The 21769-nt window shown below is 47.3% G+C and overlaps 1 protein-coding gene across 3 annotated transcripts in view; it reads left to right on the top strand.

Annotated features, from left to right (window-relative positions):
* The window catches only part of CNTN6 (contactin 6), a 207244-nt gene that overhangs the window by 142161 nt on the left and 43314 nt on the right, over positions 1-21769 (top strand). For all 3 annotated transcript variants that reach the window (XM_064156175.1, XM_064156176.1, XM_064156174.1), the window contains exons 10-11: positions 2566-2695; positions 4551-4701. In XM_064156175.1, coding sequence (XP_064012245.1) covers positions 2566-2695; positions 4551-4701 — 281 coding nt within the window. The remainder of the gene's footprint in view (positions 1-2565; positions 2696-4550; positions 4702-21769) is intronic.

Genomic DNA, 21769 nt, shown 5'->3' with positions numbered 1-21769 from the left:
CATAGAATCACAGAATCAACCAGGTTGGAAGAGACCTCCAAGATCATCCAGCCCAACCTAGCACCCAGCCCTAGCCAATCAACCAGACTATGGCACTAAGTGCCCCAGCCAGGCTTGGCTTCAACACCTCCAGGGATGGTGACTCCACCACCTCCCTGGGCAGCCCATTCCAATGCCAATCACTCTCTCTGACAACAACTTCCTCCTAACATCCAGCCTGAACCTCCCCTGGCATAACCTGAGACTGTGTCCCCTCATTCTATTGCCAGACTAGGACCATAGAATCTAGTCCAGGTGACACAGAAATGCATCCAGAAGGGGCCTGAAAGTCTCCAGAGAAGGAGACTCCACAACCTCTCTGAGCAGCCTGTTCCAGTGCTCTGGGACCCTTACAGTAAAGAAGTTCTTGCTCATCTTGAGGTGGAACTTCCTGTGATGTAGTTTCCATCTATTGCTCCTTGTCCTACCCAAGGGCACAAGTGAGCAGAGACTGTCCCTGTCCCTTCCTGACCCCCAGCCCTCAGATGTTGATAGACATTGATCAGATCCCCTCTCAGTCTTCTCTCCAGACTAACCAGCCCCAGGGCTCTCAGCCTTTCCTCATCAGGCAGTGCTGCATTCCCCTCAGCATCCTTTGTAGCCCTTCAGTGGACTCTCTCCAGCAGATCCCTGTCTCTCCTAAACTGGGGAGCCCAGAACTGGATGCAGTATTCCAGGTGGGACCTCACTAGGGCAGAGCAGATCATTCTCTCCTCTTTATCATCTCTCCTATAGCAAGATGATCCATTTTTGCTCTCTTTGAAGACAGTGACATTCAGAACCTGTCACTCTTCAAGTGCATGGTTTCAATAAAAAAGAAAGAATAAAGCACTCTGCAGACACATTTTCAGCCAACATTTTCACAGTACTTACACTGCATCATAAACTGAATACTTGAGGCAACAAAATGCTGAATGTTATTGCTCAATGGACAAAATGGATAGTTTGGAGGTGAAAGTACAAGGGAGGTGTAATAAAATATTCAGCCTCTCACAGCACCCAGCTTGTTGGAAATACCACAGGAAGAATACCTCCCAGGTGCCTTCCACCCTAAGGCTGATCCTGAGGATGCTGTCTGCTCTTTGACAAACCTTTCTCCCTGACCACCTAGTTGGTCATTCCTGCTTGTCAACATGGTGTGCTCTATTCTTCTCTTTGTCTGCACAGCTCAAAAGAGCCAGCAGAGAATAGGAGGAGATCCTGCCTGTGTAGGCAACATGAGGGTTGCTTCAGAAGGGTTTTGGGTTGGGGTTTTTTTTGCATTCAAAGGATGCTTGTAAAAATAGAATGCATCAAGAGGCTAGCAAACAGCCTGAAGGCAAAGCTAAGTATGCAAAAGATGTCTGTAATGGAGCCTGCCCCCAAAAAAATAGCAGTGGATAAGCAATGGAATGTTGTTAATTAGTTTGCAGCACACCAGACATACAACTTCAGGCTGTGCTCCTATCGAATTTCCAATTTCCAAGCTAAACCAGGTGGGGCTGAGATACTTCTTGCTTGGGAGACCTCTAAGGGAAAAGCAGAGTACTGGAAAATGGTGCTCCCTGACTCGATAGAGTGGCACTCCTGCCCTGCAAGCACCACAAGAGAAATCCACCTTCCCCCTCTCCTCCCCCCCCAAAGCATCTGCTCCCCTGGCACAGCTTGAGGCTGTCCCCTTGTTCTCTTGCTGGCTGCCTGGCAGCAGAGCCCAACCCCACCTGGCTGCAGCCTCCCTGCAGGGAGCTGCAGGCAGCAATGAGCTCTGCCCTGAGCTTCCTCTTCTGCAGGTTGCACCCCCCCAGCTCCCTCAGCCTCTCCTCACAGGGCTGTGCTCCAGGCCCCCCCCCAGCCTTGCTGCCCTTCTCCAAACACCTTCCAGCACCTCAACATCTCTCTGCAATTGACCAGCCCAGAACTGGACACAGCACTCAAGGAGTGGCCTGAGCAGTGCTGAGCACAGGGGCACAAGAACCTCCCTTGTCCTGCTGCCCACACTGCTCCTGAGCCAGCCCAGGATGCCATTGGCTCTGCTGCCCACCTGGGCACTGCTGCCTTATCTTCAGCTACTCTCTCCCAGCACCCCCAGCTCCCTCTCTACCTGGCTGCTCTCAGTCACTCTGTCCTCAGCCTGTAGCACTGCTTGGGGTTGTTATGGCCAAAGTGTAGAATCCTGCACTTGTTAAACCTCATCCCACTGACCTCTGCCCACCCATCCAGCCTCTCCAGGTCCCTCTGCAGGGCTCTCCATGCCATAGGCACAGAAAAAATTCCAGTGACAGTTTTTTCCCCTCTCCCACTCACTAATGGCAATTTTATCTCTTCTTTAACTGTCCAGCCATCAAGTCTCTCATCTAAGAGGTCTGAAAACCTAGCCACTATCATCTAGCCAAAGCCTGTCTCATGTTTCTGCTGCATCCATTCACATTTCCTGCCAGAAAATAACATTTCTGCTCACATCAGTGCCAGAGAAAGAAATTGTTGGGATTGTTGTTCATTCAATGTGGGTTGTTTTTTGTTGTTACTTGTTGATTTCTCCTTTCTTAGGAAAGAATCCAAATAGAAAATGGAACTCTTATCATACCTGTGCTGAATATGTCAGACTCTGGCCTCTATCAGTGTGTGGCAGAAAACGAGTACGACACTATTTACGCCAACGCCGAGCTGCGGGTGATAGGTGAGTAAGTGCCACCAAATGAGCAGCTACTGAGTCTAAAGGGACACTCACTGGAAAAAACCAACCCACAATAAGAACAAAAAATTAAGAAATTAACAAATGAAATCCCACCTAGCAGCTCAAATCTGTTGCTAGTTCTTTGCTTCTTGCTCTTCCCTCCCACGTGGATTTGATTTCATTTCCTGCCTGGCTTTGGGGAGGAATCGAATCCCCTGTGTGGTCTCTTTAATCACATACCCACAAGTTTAATGAATGCTGTTTCTCACTTGGTGCTTTTGAGTTATTAATAGTCCTCCTGCAGTTGTGAAAAGTCACTTCAGAAAGTGAGAAGAAAGAGTTTTCACAGTAAACAAAGAGCATATAGCATATGGCAAATATGTATATAAAAACAAATAGCATGCAGCAAGAAAGCTCATTAAGGATTACCAGAGATGCACATAAGCTGGCATTTAGTCATCTATTCTAAGAGGTACTCTGTTATATTAATATGAAGCTTGTTCAACAGCCATGTAGTGGTGAAAGCAGCAAAACACAGACTTTAAGAGCACCTTGTTCTGCAGGTCTTGTTTTCCTCCTTCTCCCAGAGTGGATTTTCACATCAATTTCTGTAGAAAAGAAACACATTTTTTCAGTAAACACTGTTTGTTTGTGAAGGGAAAGGCACTGAAAACCTGTGTTTGTAGTGGAATTGCCTGCAGATGGATCCCTGTGGCTGGGATCAGGGGTGTGATGCTTATGCTGCTGACACATAACTTTGCTCAGGAACCTTGTTCTGCATTGCAGATAGACCTCCCAGCCTGCAGATAACCCTAGGCAAAGACTGCTAGAGCAGCCACTTGCTAGGTAGACAGCTTAGAAACAGCATAAATGAAGATAAACAGCAAATAAGATGTAATGAATTCCATTCCTTGGTACTTAGAACCATTCTTCATGTTTGAAATCATAGAATCAAGCAGGTTGGACGAGACCTTCAAGCTCAGCCAGTCCAACCTATGACCCACCCCTATCCAGTCAACCAGACTATGGCACTAAATATCTGCTTAGACCTTACAGTGGCCTTCCATATCTGAAGGGGACCTACAGGATGGCTGGGGAGGGACTATTGACAAGGTCTTGTAATGACAGGACAAAGAAGAATGGGTTCAAACTGGCAGAGGGAAGATTGAAACAGAATAGCTTCCTCTTCTGCAGGCTAAACACCTCCAGCTCCCTCAATCTCTCCTCATAGGGCTCCATAGTATTTCCCCATCCCATACTGAGGAAATGTACAACACAGACCAAAGTGAACAGAATCACAGACTTGTTTCAGTTGGAAAAGACCTCCAAGATCATTAAATCCATGAAGATCAAGAAATCCAAGCATTGACCTACCACCAGCATCCCCATTAATGGAAGTGTATAGGAAATAAGTGCAAATGAAATAATGGAGGTAGATATTGACAATGAAAGAGGAAAATGTGGGTATGAAAGGAAAGGGTTCTTTACAGTGAGGGTGGTGAGACACTGGAAGAGGTTGCCCAGGGAGGTTGTGGAGCACAGAAGCACCAAATGTGATCTTTGATCACATTTGGTGCTTCTGTGCTCCACAACCTCCCTGGAGGTGTTCAAGGCCAGGTTGGATGAGACCTTGAGCAACCTGTTTTGGTGGAAAGTGTCCCTGCCTATGGCAAGGGGTTGGAACTGGATGATCCTTGAGTTGCCTTCCAACCTAATCTATGCTTCAGCAGAAGCCTCATCTCAAAGCAATTGTTGCATTCACCTACTGTGTAGCTCCAAGAAAACTTAGCAAGCTCCCTTATGAACTTGTCAGCTGCTTACTGTCCTGCTCTTCCTTCTTCTGCTTCTCTATTTTTAGCTTCAGCACCTGATTTTTCCAAAAACCCTGTGAAAAAGCTCTCTGTTGTCCAAGTTGGAGGTGAAGTTACAATTGGTTGCAAACCAAATGCATCTCCCAGAGCAGTCATTAACTGGAGAAAGGGCTCCGAGGTTCTGCGCCAAAGCAAAAGGTACCATCGTAAACCACTTGTTGGGTGTTCTCTGCTTTGATACCCTTCAAAAGCCAGCACTGAAACACAGCTGGCTTAGTATTGATTTTGACAGGCCCTTAATGGAAAACTTTGATGCCAGGGGCCTGTTTGTCTTCAGCAGTGGCCACAGAGTTTTGCAGATGGAAAGCTGGAGGAGAACAAAGCCAGAGCCAATCCGCGGGGGTAATTGCGCGATCCATACGTTCCTGTTCATCAGCAGTTAATTCACTGCAACGTTATCAGAGCTGACTGTTTACCACACACAGAGCCTGAGTGAATCAGTTTCACGTAGGAGACATCAGTGGAGGCTTCAGGGAAGCTGAGTATACCCCCAGGCTGTGGCATAATTGCTTCGAAGATGTACAGGTTCTGCAATAACCCATAGCTAAATCAGCCTCCATGTTCTCTGTCTCTTCTGCTTAGGCAGCATTCAGCCACTGGACCAGCAGACTGCCACATTCCCTCACCAACTGGTGTGGGGTTGCATGGTCCTCAGAGGAGCTTTAGTGATGTTGATGGCTAAAAGCTGATTTGGGAGTTGCCACAAATCCTCTGTATTGTGCTATCTGAACATGATTGAAAGCATTCAAAGCAGCAGCAGCTCCTTGACTTACATGGGGAGTGGGATATAAAATACACACCCCTGGTGGTGTTTCTAAATGTAGACAGGTATTGAAGTGGGCACCAGGGTCTAAGAGGTGTAGTCTCTCTAAACATCTGCTGGAATGGCTCAAGAGAAGTGTCAATGAAGTTGGTGAAGGGTCTGGAGAAGAGGTCTTGTGAGGAGCAGCTGAGGGGACTGGAGGTTGTTTAGTTCCTTACAGTGAGAGTGGTGAGACACTGGCACAGGTTGTCCGGGGAGGCTGTGGAGCACAGAAGCACCCAATGTGATAGACGACCAGGTTGGATGAAGCCTTGAGTGACCTGTTCTAGTGGGAGGTGTCCCTGCCTATGGTGGGGGATGGTATTTTGAGGTCCCTTCCAACCTAAAGCCTTCTATGATCCTCTTGGCAAATGTTTGCACACTTATGCCTACAATCAATGCTGACAGCAGGGAAATAAACATTCCATAACCATGTTATTTGCTTATGTGCCTCCAGCAGTGTCTTGCAATACCTTCTTTTCTATACTCACTCTCCACAACTCCCTGAGAGGAGGTTGGAGCCAGGTGGGGATTGGTCTCTTCTCCCAAAGGCACGAGAGACTCACCAATGGCATCCTGGGCTGGCTCAGGAGCAGTGTGAGCAGCAGGACAAGGGAGGTTCTTCTGCCCCTGTGCTCAGCACTGCTCAGGCCACTCCTTGAGTGCTGTGTCCAGTTCTGGGCTGGTCAATTGAAGAGAGATGTTAAGGTGCTGGAAGGTGTTTGGAGAAGGGCAACAAAGCTGGTGAGGGTCCTGGAACACAGCCCTGTGAGGAGAGGCTGAGGGAGCTGGGGGTGTGCAGCCTGCAGAAGAGGAGGCTCAGGGCAGAGCTCATTGCTGCCTGCAGCTGCCTGCAGGGAGGCTGTAGCCAGGTGGGGTTGGGCTCTTCTGACAGGCAAGCAGCAACAGAACAAGGGGACACAGCCTCAAGCTGTGCCAGGGGAGGTCTAGGCTGGATGTTGTTAGGAAGTTGTTGGCAGAGAGAGTGATTGGCATTGGAATGGGCTGCCCAGGGAGGTGGTGGAGTGACTGTGCCTGGAGGTGTTGAAGCCAAGCCTGGCTGGGGCACTCAGTGCCATGGTCTGGTTGATTGGCTAGGGCTAGGTTGGGCTGGATGATCTTGGAGGTCTCTTCCAACCTGCTTGATTCTCTGATTCTGATTCTCTGATCCCCAGTTTGCCACAGGTAATCTGTGGGATTTTGTTTTCTGAGGCTGATGAGAAGAGCAGCAGGGAGAGCCCTGTTCAAACCATACAGCTGGCACAGTTGCATCAGAGTTGCATTAAGCTGAGATCCTGAGTTTCCAGTAGCCCTGATATTCCCCATCTGATCTGCTCATTAAAAAAAAACCAAACCAACAACCCCAAAATTAATATTTACATATTGCATACAGTATTTACTTCTGCTTCTGTATTAATTTGCTAACAATAATTATAAGCACACTGTAATTTTGAGCATCCCAGAAGGGTTGCTGCTGCTGCTGCTGCTGCTTAGCAGGAGTAAACAAAAGGAGCAGGATTTACACTGAGGCAAAGGGAGTGTTTAAAGTCAGTTGTTCCTATATTATAAAGTCTAAAGCAGAACTGTGAAGGCTCTTTTTTGATTATTAAAAGGAAAAAAGCAGCTGATTCTATGGATGTAAAGAAGAGAAGATAAAAAATCTCCACAGCAATTTTCCAGTGATCTCTGTGATGAAGCAAACAGAAAATGAAATCAGGATTTGTGTGGGTGCAATTAAAGCAATTGCAGCATTAAAATTACATTTATCTTTCCTTATAAAAAGAAAAGGGAGAGATGGAACTCAGTCTACCTTTCTTTAGATCATAGTATCAGTCAAAGTTGGAAGAGACCACCAGGATTAAATATTTGGTGCAGCATTTGGGCCCCTGCCCTGGGAAAAATACCTTGACATTTCCTGAGTCTGAAGCATCACCTTCAGAATCTCTCACCTAGTCCAAGCACCTAAAGTCCTCAAGCCCTCAGTCTGATTTACAGGGCACAGATACCTTCCTCCAACCCTGTTTGTCTCTCCCATCATAGAATCATAGAATCAAGCAGGTTGGAAGAGATCTCCAAGCTCATCCAGTTCAACCTAGCACCCAGCACTATCCAGTCAACCAGACCATGGCACTAAGTGCCTCATCCAGGCTTTGCTTCTCTGCAGCTCGAACACATTGTCCAACTCTTTGACAGCTTGTGTGCTCTGATTTATGTGGAATACTTTGTGGCAGTTGAAGCACACACATAAGGCCTTCAGATAATCCCCCAATCAATCAATCAAGTTTTACATTAGAGGCTAAAATAAAGCATGAACCAGGTCTGCTTGCTGTTCCCAGCTTTAATGTCAGCTCTCCAATGGTTATCCTGCTTCAGAATTGTCAGAAACAGCTGAATTCCACTCTCCTTTGTATGGCTCACCCCAGAGTAATGGAGTTATCATTGGTTTGCGCTCCTGCCCACCTTGAAGAGGGAATTCAGCTGCAGGAATCAAAAACAAACTCCACAGCTGAACAAAGCCTAACTGGATTTTCAGGCTCTCTCTTCATGTGACTCCTCAGTCAGCTGCTCAGGATCTTAGTGCCATGGTCTGGTTGACTGGCTAGGGCTGGGTGCTAGGTTGGACTGGATGAGCTTGGAGGTCTCTTCCAGCCTGGTTGATTCTGACATTAGTGCCATGGTCTGGTTGACTGGCTAGGGCTGGGTGCTAGGTTGGACTGGATGAGCTTGGAGATCTCTTCTAATCTGGTTGATTCTATGATCTAGCAGCACAGCTTCAAATCTTCCTTTGGGCAATTAACCTCTTCCTTTGGATCAAGGTCTTGACAAATGGGATTTTGGGATCAAGGCCACATGCCATGGTCTGGTTGACTGGATTGGGCTGGGGGATAGGTTGGACTGGATGATCTTCGAGGTCTCTTTCAACCTGATTGATTCTATGATTCTATGTCCAATGGGCAATTTTGCAGAGGTTTTTTTGGTTGCCCTGTGCCAAATGCCAGACTTGTCCCTGGCTCAATGTAAAGATAAAATGCAACAAAGAAAAGGAACCAGCCTCTTGCTCAGAACTCCCACAGCAGAGTCTGACACAGATAAGAGTTATTTTCATGTATGTTATACACTTAGGAAGTGCAAAGGGAGTTTTCTTCATCTCACTTCTATCATCTCATGTGTCCACTGAGGAAAAGAAAGAGTAGAAGGGGAAAATCTATGAATTTATTAAATACATTTAAAAAAATACAAAGAATGGAAGCAAATTTGCAAGTCTAGACAGCAGCCTCATCATAAATTTATGCCTTCTTAACTGCCTTCAGTAAAGAGCAGGACCCTGACAGAAGACTTATTTTATAAAGCTGCTTTTTTTTTTTGATTGAAGCACTTTGATAAATGGGAACTGAAAGGCCTCTTGCTTTGCCAGAGAGAGGTGCTGTTCCCCCACCACCAGCTGAGGATCCCCAAACACTGCAGTGCCTGCACAGAAACATATGTGATTCACTGCACTTGGAATTTAAATGAGGGTGGCTGAGGGAAAACCGAGAAATGAGGTAGGCTGCAAGAATGCATTAGTCATATGCAGCACTTCCCATGCATTAATAATCAGTAATAAGCAAATAGTCATCATTTAAATTGTTTTCTGGGGACTGGACAAGAAGGCTGCTTTGGGAGCGGTCAATAGGATGTGCTCAATACTTATCACAGAATCATAGAATCATAGAAGCAAGCAGGTTAGAAGAGAGCTCCAAGCTCATCCAGCCCAACCTAGCACCCAGCCCTGTCCAATCAACCAGACCATGGCACTAAGTGCCTCATCCAGGCTTCTCTGGAACACTTTCAGGGATTCTGACTCCACCACCTTCTCAGGTAGCCCACTGCAATGCCAATCACTCTCTCTGTGGAGAACTTCCTCCTAACATCCAGCCTAGACCACCCCTGGCACAACTTGAGACTGTGTCCTCTTGAATGCTTTTGAATGTGTTTGCCCCTGAAAGGGCTAAGTCATAGAATCATAGAATCCTAAAATCAGTCAGGGTTGGAAGGGACCACAAAGATCATCTAGTTCCAACCCCCCTGCCATGGGCAGGGACACCCTACCCTAGATCAGGCTGCCCAGAGCCACATCCAGCCTAGACACTGACTGCCTTATCTGTGCTTGTGTCCTTGTTTTCGTATGTCTGAGCAAACCTATGAGTGGAATAGAATCATAGAACCATAGAATCAACCAGGTTGGAAGAGACCTCCAAGAGCATCCAGTCCAACCTAGCACCCAGCCCTAGCCAGTCAACCAGACCATGGCACCAAGTGCCTCATCCAGTCTTTCCTTGAACACCTCCAGGGATGGTGACTGCATCACCTCCCTGGGCAGCCCATTCCAATGCCAATCACTCTCTCTGACAACAACTTCCTAACAACATCCAGCCTAGACCTGCCCTGGCACAATTTGAGACTGTGTCCCCTTGTTCTATTGCTGGTTGTCTGGGAGAAGAGACCAACCCCACCTGACTACAGCCTCCTATGGTCTTCCTTTCACAGCCAATAAGCTAATTTCTCCCATTAAAATATTCCCATTAGCTTCAAACCAGCACAATGGGGAAAAGAATTCTGTCTTGTGCCTGCTGTTGGAGTCAGAGAAGCAAGTAGTAAAATTAAGGGGCAATTAATGGGTAGACTGGAGAAGTCCTCAACCTACTGATCAAATACAACATCCAAAACGCTGTGAAACAGCATTTCAGCTTGAACCAATTTGAGAAGAAATGTGTCAGGGCAGTGCAGCAAACTCCAGTGAAACATTTCAATTACCAGAATGTCAACGCTGCTTGTCGAGCTCGTACTGAAACCTTCCAGAACCTCCATTAGCTTCAAAAGAAAGAAAGAGAATAAATAGAATATAAATAAATAAATAAATCTGCCTGGGGAGGGATTGAGACAAAATGGATTGAAAAGTTCCCAAATTTGCACCTCTCTGCTAACAAAGGAGGAGATTGATGTCACTTAACTTTTATTTAGCTGAAGTCAATATGCAGTCTGAGGTAGTTATTTACTTTGTCTTGGCAGGCACATCCATCTCAAACGAGATGCCTAACTTTTAGGTGAGCAAAGCTGGGGGAATGAAAGCTACCCACAGTGCCTGAAAACAAAAAACCAACACACAAACCCTCAACCCTACCTGGATTGAAGTACACCAGGTAAGCAGCAGAGGCAAAGAGAAGCTTTGCTCACCGTGCTGCTTAGTGCCACAAGGCAAGCTGCTTGCTGATGAAGGTGGCACAGGTATTTGTATGCTGGCAGCAGATTCACACAGAACATATTTTCTTATGCACTTAGTATTCTACTCCCAGCTGTCTACAGCAGTGCACCCTGGAGGTGTTTAAAGCCAGGCTGGAAAAGGCTCTGGCCAGCCTGAACTGGGGGTAGAGTGTCCCTGCCCACTGCAGGGGGGTTGGAACTGGATGATTCTTGTGGTGTCTTCAGAGATATTGGAACCAGGTGATCAGAGAGAGTGATTTGCCATTGGAAAGGGCTGCCCAGGGAGGTGGTGGAGTCACCATCCTGGAGGTGTTCAAGAAAAGACTGGATGGGGCACTTGGTGCCATGGTCTAGATGATTGGACAGAGCTGGGTGCTAGGTTGGACTGGATGATCCTGGAGGTCTCTCCCAACCTACTTGATTCTATGATTCTATCCTTGTGGTCTCTTCCAACCCTGACTGATTCTATGATTCTTTGGCAACCTGTTTTGGTGGGAAGTATCCCTGCTTATGGCAGGGGGTTGGAACTGGATGATCTTTGAGGTCCCTTCCAACCTAAACCATTCTATTATTCTATGGTTCTATGCAGCTGAGTGAACAGCAATGGGATATTGATGTTCATATTACTATTTTTAAGCCTGGATTAAGTCTAGCTCCATTTTTGTTTTAAATACTTCTTGCTTTCCTACCACAAGAAGCTTTGCACAGCTTTGATGATGTGCCTTAACCCTTCTGTCTTATCAGAAGTTCATTTCCTATTTGAGCACTTGAAGTGTGGGCAGCAGCAATCAGAGCAATTCCAGATATCTTTGACACCATCTCTGCAAGTCAACAGGAATGCAAATGAAGCTTATCTCTTGATGAAATTCTAATTGTGCTCAGGGTACCAATGGCATCGATTCCACATCTGCTGAATTTGATTAATCACTTCACTTCCATTCCTTGCCAACAAACAGATTGGCAGAAATCAAAGGCATGGATTTACCTGCCTGCTTCAGTGCTTGCTCTGAGCTTACATCATGATACGAAAACGCCGACAAAAGCTGAGGCTGCTGTATAGAATTGCTTTGGGGTTTCAGCTCTCAAGCCACACTGCTAGCACATATTCAGTGTTAACCAGACAAAACCCTTAGCTACACCTTTCCTGAGTGAATGATGAGAGCTGCAAGGAGCATTCTGTACTCTAACCAAAAATATCTTATGCTCAGGATACACTGCTCTCAGTTTCTGTATGAAAGGTAACAGACAAGAAGGTGTGGCAAAACACTGGGGGAGGCACAGAAACAAATAAGAGGTTTATGGAATATTTGTTTTCCTGTTGTCAGCATTGATTGTGGGCATAAGTGTGCAAGGATTTGCCCATAGCATGATAGAAGCACAGAATGACAGAATGGTTTAGATTGGAAGGGACCTCAAAGATCATCTAGTTCCAAACCCCTGCCATAGGCAGGGACAGCTCCCACTAGAACAGGTTGCCAAAGAATCATAGAATCAGTTCAGTTGCACTTCTTGTTTCTCCTAGAGATCTGTTAACCTGTTTTACAGACACATATAGAATCACAGAATCAGTCAGGGTTGGAAGGGACCACAGGGATCAGCCAGTTCCACTGCCTTGGCCAGGGACACCCTACCCTAGAGCAGGCTGCCCACAGCCTCAGCCAGCCTGGCCTTAAACACCTCCAGCCATGGGGCCTCAACCACCTCCCTGGGCAACCCATTCCAGCCTCTCACCACTCTCATGCTCAACAACTTCCTCCTCACCTCCAGCCTGAACCTCCCCACCTCCAGCTTTGCTCCATTCCCCCCAGTCCTGGCACTCCCTGAGAGCCTAAAAAGTCCCTCTCCAGGCTTTTTGTTCTATCCAAAGGTCCTGTCTAACCTGGCCCTAATCATCTCCTGGGTGGGAGCATCCACAGCCTCCCTGGGCAACCTGTGCCAATGTCTCACATCCTCATTGTAAAGAACTTCTTCCTAACAGCCAGTTTAAATCTCTCCTCTGCCAATTTAAACCCATTCCTCCTTATCTTGTCATTACAAGCCCTTGTAAATAGTCCCTCCCCAGTCTTCTTGTCAGATCCTGGAAGGCCACACTTCCTTCTGACTCACATCATCAAATCTAGGAGGAACACAAACCATGGCAGTGCTCACCAAACAGAGAGCAGCAATCTGTGGTGATCCAGACCAAAATGTGATATTGGAGTAAGAAAAGTTTTGTGACCAAAGAGTTCCCAGAAAATCCCTCAGAAGGACCTGAAGTACCTTCAGGTCTTTCCTTCTTTGTGTTCTTCATGGTTTTTCTCCCCTCTGCTGAGAGCAGAATGCGGTGGAAAGTGTATGAGTGAGACATGAGGAGGGAGATGTAAGGAGAAGGAAGAGAGACCACAGATGAGGGGAAGAAGAAAAGCAATATATTATTTTTCTTCTTAATCTCATTTTTCTTTGTTTTTCCCCTTTCTTCTGCCTTGGTTATCTTCCCATTTGAAGTCAATCCACTGCAGAGAAATGAGAAGGCAGAAGGGACCCCCATTGCTACTTGACCCAAGGAAAGGCTGGCAGGCAACAGACAGAGAGCGTTAGTGCGGCGGAAGACATAAGAGAAGGACTTTTCCTTTCTTTTCCTTCTCCTGAGAGAGTTTCATAATGGAACAAGCCAATAAACCTAATTTCATCATGTATTGCTGCCTGCTTAATGCAATAGTGTTTAGCACATCAGAAAGCCTGAGCATCAAGTAAGCAAATGAACCATATGTTCTCAGGTATAAAAAAGAATGACAAGCTGCATGACGCTGGATTTATTACCATCTCCCTCCTGTATGACACCTCTCTAATACAATTTGAAATTGTTCCTGCTCAGCTCTTGGGAACCTTGTTAAGGTGAGCCTCTCTGAGGGGCTGTCCTACGTGCTGAGGTGTCCCAAGCAATCTGTCACTCTTCCCTGTCACACAGAGCTGCAACGAACTAAACGCCGCTGAACGCCAGCGTTGTGCCCTCTCCTCCCTTCCAGATCATGTTCTGCTTCATGCACATATTCCGATTGATGTTCAGGATTTGATCCAAAGCCAGCTAAGCTCATTGGAGTTTTTCCATTGATTGCAGCAGGCTGTGAATCAAGGTTCCTAATTAGGGGTTTGCACAGGGAAAGGAAAAAACAACTAATGAGAGAGTGCAACCTTCTGTGCTTCTCTCCTAGTCCAAGTTGTACTCCATGCACATCGTTACCGTTGTGCTATTCTGGGGTGCGTTGCCATAGCATAGGAAAATACTGGTGGTGGGTGAAAAACATGCTGCACAAACACCACAGAAAGGAGAGCCTCTGATCCCAAACCTTTCCAGCCTAAGAGCAACATTAAAGGTAACAGATAAATCAGAATGTGCTGTGGAGGTGATGCGAGTAGCAGTGCTGAGATAGCGATTAAGGCGACAGGCACGTGGACAAGTTGCCAGTCGTGCCTTTGGCATGAGGAACAGAGTCTTCTAGGGATGAGTTTCTGGGCTTATTTGGAGTGGGAAGGGTTATGGGAGTGAAAGATTAGAAACAGGACCTTGGAAATGTGGCTAATGCTTGGACAACATGATGGGTTTTTATTACAAATACTGCTATTCTATTATTCCTACCCAGTAGCTGATCCTGCTCTGGCAGGGGGGGTTGGTCTAGGTGCTCTTTTGAGGTCCCTTCCAACTCCTAACATGCTGTGATTCTGTGAGGAGAAGCAAAAAACTTCCCAAATTTGTACTGAAAGGAGGAGCTGCTTAAGGGCTCCATGCAAGTGGTAGAATATTGCTGTGCTCTGCTACTTTGAGCAATGACACAGGGCCTAAGGCTTCACTGAACCACATGTGGTGCCTACCATTACCAGGCAAAATAGCCCAGTGAGGATTGCCCCAAGGTTTCCTACAAGCCCACAGGTTGCCCAACTAACAGGTGCAAGAAGCTAGAGCTCAAGACATGAGGGCAAGAGCAGGTGCAGCTAAAAGATGAGCCATCAGCATGGAAGCTCAAGCAACTGAAGTTCTGGGCACTTCTACTCAAGAGACATGTTGAGGTGCTGGAAGATGTCCAGAGAAGGGCCATGAAGCTGGTGAGGGGCCTGGAGCACAGCCCTGTGAGGAGAGGCTGAGGGAGCTGGGGGTGTGCAGCCTGCAGAAGAGGAGGCTCAGGGCAGACCTCACTGCTGTGTACAACTCCCTGCAGGGAGGCTGTAGCCAGGTGGGGTTGGGCTCTGCTGCCAGGCAGCCAGCAACAGAACAAGGGGACACAGTCTCAAGTTGTACCAGGGGAAGTCTAGGCTGGATGTTGTTAGGAAGTTGTTGTCAGAGAGAGTGATTGGCATTGGAATGGGCTGCCCAGGGAGGTGGTGGAGTCACCATCCCTGGAGGTGTTGAAGGCAAGCCTGGCTGGGGCACTTAGTGCCATGGTCTGGTTGATTGGGCAAGGCTGGGTGCTAGGTTGGGCTGGCTGAGCTTGGAGCTTTCTTCCAACCTGGTTGGTTGTATGATTCTATGAACACTGCTCAACTTCAGAGTCTCTCTATTATGGAGTTGTGTGCACATGAACACCAGACCAGGCTTTCTGAAAGCAAGCCAGCACCATGCTGTGTCCCTGGTGTCACTTGCTTGTTGTCTGTTCAGAATCCTTTGAAGTTAACTGCAGGTTTTATCATACTTTTATTTTTAAAATCTGTTTTGACAAGCAGAGAGGGAAGAAGATTCCTCTAAGTGCATTATACTCCCACTCAGAGGGTAATTCAGGGCCTTATGTGCTCTTTAAATTCTACCTAAGTCCTGTATTAAGGGCTTAGTTTTATAACTGGAGCAAATTTGGGGGTGTGAATGGCTGTGTCTGAACTCCTAGGAACACTTGGATTGTCAAGATAATGATTAATTTTGGGATTAGGTTGAATAGTGCTGTGGGCATCCCACCCTGTGCTGAAAGAACTTTTGTCTGGTGCAGCAGAGTGGTGAAGTTTTCACAAAACCAGGAGAGCTTGTAGGCAAATACTAAACCTGGGAACCATTTTTCTTTGGCAAATCAGTTCTTTTCCTACCTGGCTCCACACCATGGAACTTCACAAAGTCTGGTTCCTGACTCCTTCCTTCTCAGTGTGTTGTTTTGTCTCTATTATTTTCTGCTGTGAATGTTCAGACTGATCAATCTGTGGCTACATGAGTGTGCTGCTTCATTGTGTTCTGTCCACAAGGCAGAATAATAGCCAAGAAAACACACAATCACACAATCAGAAACCTCCAGGCTGGCAAAGCCCCTCAGGAGCACCAAGTCCAACCTAGAACCCTACTCTGCAAGATTCACCTTAAACCATAGCCCCAAGCACCACATCCAAACCACCCTGAAACACAGCCAGGGTGGGTGACTGCACCACCTCCCTGGGCAGCTCATTCCAGGCCCTGACCACTCTCTCCAGGAAAAACTTTTTCCTAATGTCCAATCTAAACCTCCCCAGCCTCAGCTTGAGGCCATTCCCCCTTCTTCTGTCTCCAACTCCCTGTGAGCAGAGCCCAGCAGCAGCCTCTCCACAGTGTCCCTTCAGGTAGCTGTAGACAGCAATGAGGTCTCCCCTCAGCCTCTTCTTCCTCACACTAACCATCCCCAGCTCCCTCAGTTGCTCCTCATAAGGTTTATTCTCCAGACCATTCCCCAGCTTCACTGCTCTCCTCTGGACCCTCTCCAGCACCTCCACATCTCTCTGGTATTTCTCTTTGCCTGGACATGCTAAGGAACAGGTCTTGTCTCAGTCCAGTATTGCACAAATACCACCTCCTGACACCCACTGTTTAGATGCAAACTTCAAACAGGACAAGAACAGACATGGGGAAGATAAGAAGCATAACACATCTTGTAAACCTGACAGGAGACTGAGTTCTCTGCTTTGAGGGTAACAGGGCACTGGAGTAGGCTGCCTAAAGTGGTTGTAAAGTCTCCTTCTCTGAAGAGGTTCCCAAACCCACCTGGACATTGCGATCCCAGGCAACCTGCTGTGCATGACCCTGCTTTAGCAGGAGAGTTGGGCTGGGCAACCCATCTCCTGAGGTCCACTTCCACCATGTTAGGGTTCTGTGGAAAGAACAAAAAATGGGTGTTTGTTGTTCACTGTAGCAGAATCATAGAATCAACCAGCTTGGAAGAGACCTCCAAGTTCATCCAGTCCAACCTAGCACCCAGCCCTGGCCAATCAACCAGACCATGGCACTAAGTGCCCCAGCCAGGCTTTTCTTGAACACCTCCAAGGACAGTGACTCCACCACCACTCTGGGCAGCCCATTCCAATGGCAAATCACTCTTTCTGCAGCAAACAAGTGTGAATGACCTGTGGCCCTGCCTGTATTGTCCACTGGGTCAGCCCTCATTGCTCACTTTTAGTTTGTGAGCACTTAGGTTACATTCTGGACATACAATTAGAACAATTAATAAGGCAGCAACTCCTGCTAAACCATCCTGACTGAGAAGTGACCTTAGAATCATAGAATCAAGCAGGTTGGAAGAGACCTCCAAGCTCATTCAGTCCAACCTAGCACCCAACCCTAGCCAGTCAACTAGCCTCCAGAGGGACCTCAGAGCTGCCTTCCAATGCCTGGAGAGATCCCACAGGAAGGCTGCAGTGGCACTTTTCATAAGGGTGTCTAACGACAGGACAAAGGGAAATGGATTGAAGCTGAGGGAGAGTAGGTTTAAGCTGGATCTTAGGAAGAAGTTCTCCAATATGAAAGTGGTGAGACTTTGGACTAGGCTGCCCAGGGAGGCTGTAGATAACTCCTTCCTGGGAGTGCTCAAGACCAGGTTGGACTGAGCCTAGTTCATGGAATCTCAGAATAGTCAGGGCTGGAAGAGACCTCAAGGATCACCTAGTTCTAACCCCCCTGCACAGCCAGGGGCACCTCACACTAGATCAGGTTGCTCAGAGCCACACCCAGCCTGGCCTGAAAGACCTCCAGGGATGGAGAAGTTGGGAAACACTGCTGCCCATGGCAGGTTGAAGTAGATGATCTCTAAGGCCCTTTTCAGTCTAAGCCATTCTGGGATTATTTTCCAGGGTTTCTAATATGAGTCTTCAGCTGAGTTTTGTCATTTTGTTTTGATCCAAATAGTTCCCACAGTGTTTAATGGTGATTATTTTATTTCCAGTAGTTAATTGTCAGTCAACTCTGAAGCTCGTTTCCATCAGTGTGCAGATAAGGAAAATCTTCTTTTAAGCACAGTTTATTAAATGGCAATGCCATTAGCATACAAATTACAGTCAGAGCAGGATAAACAGGTACAGAGATCATTAACATCTAACACAGACAGGCAGATCTCAGGTGGGACTCAGTAGGACCTTTTCAAAAATACCAGAGCTGTCACCAGCAGGCACAATTCATTCACTCAGTCAAACTTTGTTCACATTTACATCTGCATAAATCACTGCCAAGGCTGAGTCACCAAAGAGTTGGGCTCCCTGGCTCTGCCCCCCACTTGCTTCCCTTTGTACTTTTTAACTCAGCACCACTGATGCTTCTCAGTCTCTCCCAGGCAGCCAGCAACAGAACAAGGGGACACAGTCTCAAGTTGTGCCAGGGGAGGTCTAGGCTGAATGTTGTTAGGAAGTTGTTGGCAGAGAGAGTGATTGGCATTGGAATGGGCTGCCCAGGGAGGTTGTGGAGTTGCTGTCCCTGGAGGTGTTGAAGCAAAGCCTGAATGGGACACTTAGTGCCATAGTCTGGTTGATTGGATGGGGCTGGGTGCTGGCTTGGACTGGCTGAGCTTGGAGCTCTCTTCCAACCTCGATGATTCTGTGATTCTTTGGTAAACTACTCAGTCACCCTCTCAATGTCCACTGGCATCTCTGAGGAAACTTGTCAGCAATCACAGCCTGTGAAATCAAGAGTGGCTCTGCTCTCAGGGAGGCTGAGAAAACAGGGTTTCAGAGAGGAAGTCTCAGATTTACCAATTGCTTTGCCTCTGGTTTCATCAGACCCAGAATGGTCCTTTTTAATCTGCGCAGCACTACGACAGAGACTTCAATGGCATTAGAAGGTGGCAGAAAGTTGATGTTGGAGGCAGACTGGAGAAGAGTGAATATTTGCATCAAGTATCAGGGTGACTCCATTTCACAAAGAATTGTTTTGTGCCCCACTGGCAGGGCTGGAATCTGCAGAAGCAGGCTTGCCGCACCTCCAGTTTTACATCAATCCACCACTTTTGATGGGGATTTCAAAGATGTTTCCTGCATTGAATTGATGCAGTTCACATCCCTGAATTAAAACCCCACTTCTTCCTGAAGAGACTGGCTGAACAGCATAGCTGGACACAAACATTACCTCTGCTGCACTTAAAAAAGTCTAATGAGTTGCCACCTCTTGCTTCTCTCGGCTTTCATTTCTCCATCAGCTTGTGTTAAATACATATTATCCTTTCATGCTCTCGAGATCAAAGCAAGTAGCCAACAACAATCTTTTGTTCACATGAGACAACACTTTTGAAGATAGGTTGTTTGGCCTGGTTAATTAAAAGCTGTAGCTATCATGCCTGCTTGGTTTCCCTGGTTCTTTAATTTCAAAGCATGTGTGACAATTTTAATGAGCTGTCACCAGCCTCATGTCTTCTGCAGATACCTTGTAAACTTTTCCTTTGGATCATGACACAAAGTTTGGGCTCCAGCAGACCTTGGGCAGGCTCTTTGATTTCATAGAATCATGGAATCAACCAGGTTGGAAGAGATCTCCAGGATCATCCAGTCCAACCTAGCACCCAGCCCTAGCCAATCAACCAGACCATGGCACTAAGTGCCTCATCCAGGCTTTGCTTCAACACCTCCAGGGATGATGACTCCATCACCTCCCTGGGCAGCCCATTCCAATGCCAATCACTCTCTCTGACAACAACTTCCTAACAACATCCAGCCTAGACCTGCCCTGGCACAGCTTGAGGCTGTGTCCCCTTGTTCTGGTGCTGGCTGCCTGGCAGCAGAGCCCAACCCCACCTGGCTACAGCCTCCCTGCAGGTAGTTGTAGACAGCAATGAGCTCTGCCCTGAGCCTCCTCTTCTGCAGGCTGCACACCCCCAGCTCCCTCAGCCTCTCCTCACAGGGCTGTGCTCCAGGCCCCTCCCCAGCCCTGCTGCCCTTCTCTGGACACCTTCCAGCAGAACTGGACACACAGTACTCTTCCTGATCTAGTGTGAGGTGTCCCTGCCCATGGCAAGGGGGCTGGCACTAGATGACCCTTGTGGTCCCTTCCAGCACTGACTGATTCTACGACTCTACCTCCATACAATGCTGATTTGTATGCTAAGAGAGTTGGCCAGAGAGGACAGGGCTGTGGATCAATCCAATGGGATGAGTAGATGGAAAGCAAACAAAAGGACATCAATTACTCTGTGCTTAAACAAACCAAGATAAACTTCTCACAAACTGTTGTGGGACTAAAGGTTTGCAGAGGCTCAGAGGGCTTTGGATTCATCGATGAATCCAAATTAATGTATCTTTAGAACTCCTCAGTGCCCATCAGTAGCTAAATGGCAGGAGTCAAGAGAATGAGGCCAGACTCTTCAGTCTGGAGGTGGTTGAGTCACCCACCCTGGATGTGTCTAAGGGTCGTTTGGATGTGGTGCTTAGGGAGAATCTTGCAGAGTTAGAGGTTGGACTTGGTGATCCTGAAGGGCTTTGCCAACCTGGATGTTTCTGTGATTCCAGGATTCAGTGGTGTCCAGTGACAGAACAAGGGGCAGTTGGAAACCAGAGCACAGGAGCTTCCATCTGATTGTGAGGATAAACTTCTTTGCCATGACAGTGCTAGAGGCCAGGAGCAGGCTGCCCAGAGAGGTTTGGAGTCTCCTTCTTGGGGGAGATTCCAAACCCACCTGGACATTGTGATCCCGGGCAAGCTACTGTGTGTGCCCCTGCTTTATCAGGGGGGTTGGACTGGATGATCCCAAGAGTTCTTTCCCATCCTCACCATTCTGTGATTCACTGCTGAAGACAGATTTCATCCTGTATCAAATGGCACCACCTCTACATCCAGACTATGGCTTACATGATACTCAGCACTGGGACAGGACTATGGTACCTGCTCTGCATCCTTACCTTGCCTTCATCCTCTGGCCAGGCGAGGGTGGGCACTCTGCAGATGGAAAATTTGGCTTTAAGTGTAATCTTATGCTCTCATGATCCATATGAAGTGAAAGCCATCCAAGAAATCCATCATTTTGTCGACACACACAGAATGTCTGCTTTATTTCTGACTGCCTCTAATTAGCCCTTGTGTGCAGGAACTTCTCATGGATTTATATATGTGGATTTTCATCTCTTCTTTTTCTCATGGCAACTTGGTTTAATTGAGCTCCTTACCCAGAGGTAGCACCTGTGCAATCCAGGCAGGAACAGAGACATCAGCAGCAGCCTGATAGAAATTGCAGCGTTTTGTTAAGTCAGAGCTGCAAGTTTGGAGTCAGGCTTATGCTTAAGCAATGCCTTGCTGCAACAGGGCCTTACAAATGTAAAGGGTTCATCTTCCTGGGGGAGTGGTCTTGACCCTGACCCCAGGTCCTCCTGACTTCTCTCCGGAGGTGGTTCTGAGCCTTACTCCCCCACTCCCACTTCCAGATAGCCCCCTATAAAAACAAAGCAACTGCCTGTTTCATTTGCTCTTGCCCTGCCCCCGTGCCTGACAGCATCACCCTCCTGTTCCTGCTGCTCTTTGTTTTACCATGGGGCCATCAGTCCCCGAGGTGGCCAAAACCCATTGCCATCAATTTGGCTGTGTATATATATTCTGCATCATGTTTTCCCTTCCCTACACCTCTTTGTAACTCCCCTGCCTCAAATACCTTTTATTTATTGATCAAGTTTTCTCTCTTAACTTCCAAATCCCAGTGAGATTATTTATTTGGGTGTAGTTTACCTTTTCCTCTCTACATTTAACTCCTTTTCTTTGAAAAAGTGTGTGTGGGGGGGGGGGGGGGGGGGGGGGAGAGGGAAAGGCACCCTGTAAATTGTTATTGGTTCTATTAGCTATGTTTGAGTCACTGGGAAATTTAAACTAGAGCTGAGCTAATGAACACATGTGCTTTGCCACGTGGCCATCCTTCCACATGGTGGGACCACCCCTTCCTGAACCTACCTCCATCCATTGCCATCAATCTAGTTGTATATATATATTTGTACCTTGTTTCC

The sequence above is a fragment of the Pogoniulus pusillus genome, chromosome 16 (genome assembly GCF_015220805.1).
Source record: "Pogoniulus pusillus isolate bPogPus1 chromosome 16, bPogPus1.pri, whole genome shotgun sequence".
In the NCBI taxonomy this organism is placed as follows: domain Eukaryota; kingdom Metazoa; phylum Chordata; class Aves; order Piciformes; family Lybiidae; genus Pogoniulus; species Pogoniulus pusillus.
Note: the sequence above shows the minus strand (reverse complement) of the source record. Positions and strands in the feature narration are given on the sequence as shown.